The sequence below is a fragment of the Pinus tabuliformis genome, chromosome 8, assembly GCF_031772625.1.
Source record: "Pinus tabuliformis cultivar Carrire ecotype Pingquan chromosome 8, CPIR1, whole genome shotgun sequence".
Lineage (NCBI taxonomy): Eukaryota > Viridiplantae > Streptophyta > Pinopsida > Pinales > Pinaceae > Pinus > Pinus tabuliformis.
This window is the reverse complement of record NC_142294.1, coordinates 859965203-859971358: the sequence shown is the minus strand read 5'-3', so window position 1 is coordinate 859971358 and position 6156 is coordinate 859965203. Positions and strand designations below refer to the sequence as shown.

The following is a 6156-nucleotide window of genomic DNA, read 5'->3' as shown; positions in this document are numbered from 1 at the left end:
AAAAAAATATAAAATGCATGCTCTTTGCAGTAAGAAAGCCGAGCAGAATATCAAAGTTGCACAATGCCCAAACATAAATTTTCCGAATCATGATGTGATTTTGAAGTTCGTCAAAACAAAAATTCCAAAGTGATAATGTGATTCTTAAGTTTTGTCTATCTTAATGTTTTGTGAAGTGGCAATAACTACCAACACTGTTGGATTCTGGAAAGATAAATTTATTCTCTAAATTATCAACAGCTTAATAAATACAGTCAAAACATAACAATAAAGCCATACAAAAGGTGAAAGAATATATTGTTAATTACAAATTGCAGTGTAATTGGGGTTATAATAAAGTCCACACACAAATACATGACTACCATTAAATTGATAGTTGCATTTGTTTTAAAATTAAATTATAATTTATTATTATTATAGTATTATAAACCTCTATATTACAGTCTAGCTTTCAAATTATTACGCAGAATCTTGCCTGAAGCAGACTTGGGAATGACATTTACAAAGTAGACCTTGTGTAGTTTCTTGTAAAACACAACCCTTTTAGCCACAAACTGTTTTATTTCTTCCTCACTGATTTCAGCTCCATTTTCTTTCACCACAAAAGCAATTGGTATCTCCCCCACAGCAGCTTGTTCCTCTCTGAAATAATAATAGCAAAAATTATATTACATATCAAGGATATCTTTTTTAACTTATAAATTTGAGCCATCCAACAAACATGGGGCAAAGCCAACTATTTACTTTATTCCAGGTTTAATATAATGTTTAAATTTACTATTAACATAAACTCAAACTCAAACTTATATTCATCATCTCAAAATGAAATAAATAAAGCCCAAAGGATATTATAAAACAATGCACCTGGTTACAGCAGCATCAGCTATAGAGGGATGGCTCTGTAGAATGCCCTCAATCTCAGCAGGAGCCACCTACATGCATACATAGCAAAATTATTTAACATAAACAAGGTAACATAAATTCATTTTAATTTAGGATGATATTACAAGTTTTAAGGCGTTAAAAGTTCTTCAGTGTAAAGAAAATAAATTTTATTTATGGTGAAAACGTTAATGAATATAAAGGTAAATTAATTGTATATTTTATGGAGTTTTGTATAATTTTGATAATAACATTTTATTATGAGTAGATGGTTAGCTGTATGATGGTGATGTGTAAGTATGTCTATTTATTCGCGCTTAACATTTGTGAACTAAAAATAAATTACTCTTTAACTAGAAAAATAATATTGGCTATAATAAGAAACAAAGACTAATATGGTATATATAACATGGGCTATAATAAGAAACAAAGACTAATATGCTATGTTTAGCTAGTTGCCACATGACATAATATAATTTCATGTAAATAAATTAGAAGTAGAAAAATGTGCGAGTAAGATGTTTAAACCCTATATTTTTCAAAAATATTTCAACACCAATTTTTTTAACTAATTTAAATATCTATATTAACTAATTTATGTGGATATCAATTTATTTACTCATTGTATTTTGTACTCTAAAATAAGTTTTCACTTGAATAAATTTGATCCCTCTCTCTACTCATGTTAGATCCGGAGTTATATGGATCTAGGCTAGTTATATTAAAATATATTAAAATTTGGTCTTTTTGATAGCATAGGTATGTGAAGCAGGAATGGAATTTGACGGACAAATTGTTCGTCACGAGGTGATTTGCCCGTAAAATACAGCTAAATTTTTTTCATAACCATCAACATTCTTTGTTAAAATGACTAGAACGAGTACTAGAGTTATCTAAACGGCCAAATTTAACAGGTGATTCAAATTTGAAATTCCTACCTTGATGAGAAGTCATAGTAGATAAAGAATTTTTACATTTATATTGATTGCAGATTTTGAAAATATCCCCAAATAAATAGTAAAAAAAATGAAAATAAAATTGACCCCTCTTCTAATCATAAAATCTACCATCAACATAAAAATACCCATAAAAAATTAAGGGAAGAGAAATATAAAAAACCTGATATCCCTTGTATTTGATAAGTTCTTTTAGTCGATCAGTCATGAAGATTTCTTCGTTACTGTCTATAAAACCAATATCACCAGTGTGTAGCCACCCTTCTTCGTCCATTGTTTTTCTGGTGGCCTCGGGATTATTAAGATAACCTGTCGCAGAACATAGAGAATGATCAATATTACTGAACCTGTTGCAGAACATAGAGAATGATCAATATTACTGAACTGATAATGGAGTAGCAAAAAAAATTGGTTCACCTTTCATAATTTGAGGTCCACGAATACAGATTTCTCCCTTTTGATTATGAGGAAGAGACTGCCCGGTTTCCAGATCAATGATCTTCATTCGAGAATTTCGAACAACTGTCCCACACGAGTTGGGCTTTACAGGAAAAGGCTTCTTGGCGAAAGCTAAACTCATTGCCAGAGCGTTGGCTTCGGTCATGCCATAGCCCTGCATAATAATCAGAATAGAACATAAGAGCTGCTAACAGCAATGGAAAGACTGAAAAATGTTCACATAGAGCTTATTTTCAAAAACTCTATTAAGGTATTGATAAATGACACCACAAAAGATCTTGAAAAAAAATAGGACAAACAGCTTGAAGCATTCATTAAATTTATAATAGAAACCATGATCATTTTGGGATCACTTTTGAATAAACGCAAAAAGAAATGGCAACATGCAGAAAGTAGTTTGTAAACAGGTTACATCATCAAACACAGCCATCTTTATATTGAATTTTGATTCTAGATTCTAGAATATTTAGGAAATCTCACTGACAAGTTTGACTTTGCTCTTATTCATCAGATTTCTTTATATTGAATTTTGATTGTAGATTTTAGAATATTTAGGAAATCTTACTGACAAGTTTGACTTTGCTCTTATTTATCAGATTTCCAAATTATTCTGAAATTTGCAATCCAGTTAAATTCAGCAATTAAGCTTACAAAGGTATTGATAAATAACATCACAAAAAATCTTTAAAAAAATAGAACAAACAGTTTCAATCATTCATTATAGGATCACTTTTGAATAAACATAGAAATTATGCAACATGCGAAAATAGTTTGTAAACAGGGCATATCATCCAACACAGCCATCCATATGTTGAATTTTGATGACAAATTCTAAAATATTTAGAAATCTTAGGACATGTTTGACTTTGCTCTTATCCATCAAATTTCCAAATTATTCTGAAATATGCAATCCAGTTAAGTTCATCAATCAATTTTACAAAGATATTAATAAATAACATCACAAAAAATCTTAAACAAAATAGAACAAACCATTTCAAGCATTTTTTAAACAATTATCACTTTTGAATAAACACAAAAGGAAATTAAAAAAATAAATAGAACAAACAGTTTCAAGCCTTCTTTAAATTTCTCATAGAAACAATGATCACTTTTGAATAAACACAAGGAAATTATGCAACATGCAGAAAATAGTGTGTAAACAGGTCACATCATCCAACACAGTCATCTTTATATTCAATTTTGATTACAAATTCTAGAATATTTAGGAAATCCTACAGACAGGTTTGACTTTGCTTCTATCCATCAAATTTCCAAATTATTCTGAAATTTACAATCCGGTTAAATCAAACATATGAAGGTATTGATAAATAACATCACAAAAGATTTAAAAAAAATAAAACTAACAATTTCAATTATTCATTAAATTTATAATAGAAACCACGATCATTTTGGGATCACTTTTGAATAAACACAAAAAGAAATTCTGCAACATACAGAAAGTAGTTTGTAAACAGGTCATATCATCCAACCCAGCCATCTTTATATTGAATTTGATTGCAGATTCTAAGATATTTAGAAAACTGGACAAATAAGTTTGATTTTGCTATTATCCATTAGATTTCTAAATTATTTTAAAATCTTCCATCTGCTACCATCCATCAGATTTCCAAATTATTTTGAAATCTGTAATCTAATTAAGTTCAATTCAACCATCAAACACAGAATAAGATAAAGTAATTAAGTTCAATTCAACCATCAAACACAGAATAAGATAAAGTATGTTGTCTGACCTGCCCATATGAAGCATTGGGGAATCGATCTCTTAATCTCTTTCCCACTTCATGATCAAGAATTGGAGAGCCCCCTGAAACAAACCTCCTGACAGAGGACACGTCATATTTCAATACCAGGGAAGTCTTTGAGATATCTGAAACTGCTGGAGGCACCAAGGGAACCACAGTGATCCTATGCTTTTGAATATACTCGAGCACAACGCCAATGTTGAATTTCTGCATAATCACCAGGGCAGCCCCTGCTTTGAGAGAGCAGAGGAATATGGTGACAAGAGAATAAATATGATACAGAGGCAACAGGCAGAGACACACATCACCCTGATGGAGGTAATAATTAGGATTTTCACCATCAACCTGTTGAGACACAGTGGAAACCAAGGACTTATGTGTTAACATAACACCCTTAGGAAGCCCAGTGGTTCCAGATGAGAATGGCAAAGCCACTACATCATCAGGCCTGATGTGAACTGAGGGGCATTTCTTCTCATCTGCTTCTGTTAGAACAGAAAAATGTAGACATCCTGGTGGAGGATCATCCCTATCAATTGTAATCACTATAAGGTTTTGCTTCTTGAGATCCCTGAGCTTCTCAACATAGCAAGCAAGTGTGACAATAATACGAGCGCCAGAAGAATTTGCTTGTTTGGCAACCTCTCTTGCAGTATACAAAGGATTGGCAGGGGTAAGAGTGGCACCTCTAATGGAAGTTCCCAAGAATACAAATACAAATTCAGCACAATTGGGTACCAAGAGCATCACCACTTCACCCTGCTTGAGTCCCAATTTAGCCAACCCTGAGGCTACCTTATGGGCAATTAAATGAACTTGCCCATAGCTATAAATTTTATCAGTAGAACCCTCAATCAGGAAGGGTTTATCTCTAAGCTCCCCCAATCTCTGAAAGCAATACTCATGAAGAGGAAGATGGTCTGGAATCTGAATATCAGGAAGTTTGGATCTATACAAATAATCATTTTTTTTCTGCTTAGTATTCATTCTATCAATCTAAAACACTCTCTAAAACAAACACAACAGGGTGGGATTACTTATAAACCAATTCCAAACACCAAAACTCCTAACTCCAGAAACAGAACGCAACCAGAGAATGAAATTTGTTTTACAACTGCTTGCTAAATTTCGTAAACCTGATCTTCGACACTCCTCCCTCTACCCCTCCCTGTTGGTTATTCATTAGAACATCTAAACAGAATTTGACCAGGATTAAGCTCTGGATTGACTGAAATGGAAAGTAGTGCGACACGTGCCAGAAATCACAATGTTTTGGCCGAAAGTCGAGAATAGAGCAGGTATATGCGAGCAAAACAATGAATACCCCGTATGGTTTAAGCTCTGTTGCGTGGAAGCATGCCAGACATTTTCGCCTAGAGACAATTTTGTTCCATATCTTTCTTTACTAGTTGTCGCAATCAGAGTAGAAAAGGGTGGATTTTTTCGCAATTGCAGCCGATGTATAATCGTAAGATCTGCAACTCATAAAAATAGAGAAGATGCTAGATTTGAAAAAATCCTTCTGGAAGAAGGTTCAGTAAAATGTTTGTTTTTAAATAGATTGGGTCAAGTTTAGTTCAGTTTGGATGCCTTTTTTTGGAATCATTTTAGTTGAGTTTGGATGCCTTTTTTTGGAATCATCTTAATTATCCGAAAGTGACTTCTTTCATGAATTTTGAAGCTTCATACCCATCAGAAACTGAATCCCATTTTGAACTTTTAGACCTAGCAGAAGCTGAATCCGATGCAAATCAATCGAGGTGCACTCTATAGTTGTAGAGAGTTAATTATTGCATTCTATGAAATATATATTAAAATTAATATTGGGTAGATTGTAAATTATTTTTATTCATTTGGATCATAATTTTTTTGGATTTGTTTTACATTTGTTTAGATTAAAAGTGAAATAATTTTTTATCCATTTAAATTAAAAAACCAAGGCCGTAGGTGACTCATAGATAAATCAATGGCTAAGATCATCCCGTGGGATTGCAAATTCAAAAGAAATCTAAATGAAAATGAAATCTCACCAATGGTCAAGATCATGCAAGGCCATGTGATTGATGGTTGAGATTGTCCCATGGGATTTCACAAAA

General features: G+C 32.4%; 1 protein-coding gene across 1 annotated transcript; it reads right to left on the bottom strand.

The window, feature by feature from the left end:
• Nucleotides 1-245: 245 nt before the first annotated feature.
• Nucleotides 246-5574, bottom strand: LOC149238283 (4-coumarate--CoA ligase-like). The gene is made up of 5 exons (XM_089372978.1): nucleotides 4049-5574; nucleotides 2256-2451; nucleotides 2002-2147; nucleotides 865-932; nucleotides 246-642 (listed from the first exon to the last, which is right to left on the bottom strand). The coding sequence occupies exons 1-5, from the start codon at nucleotides 5045-5047 to the stop codon at nucleotides 438-440; spliced, it is 1614 nt and encodes a 537-aa protein (XP_089229104.1). The 5' UTR covers nucleotides 5048-5574; the 3' UTR covers nucleotides 246-437.
• Between the last annotated feature and the right edge of the window lie 582 nt (nucleotides 5575-6156).

Excerpts from the sequence above, each read along its gene's own strand:
- LOC149238283 (XM_089372978.1), bottom strand. The coding sequence starts at position 5,047 with ATGAATACTAAGCAGAAAAAAAATGATTATTTGTATAGATCCAAACTT. Across the intron at positions 2,148-2,255 it reads TGGACCTCAAATTATGAAAG|GTTATCTTAATAATCCCGAG; the intron begins GTGAACCAATTT and ends GTTCTGCGACAG. Across the intron at positions 643-864 it reads GCTGATGCTGCTGTAACCAG|AGAGGAACAAGCTGCTGTGG; the intron begins GTGCATTGTTTT and ends TTATTATTTCAG.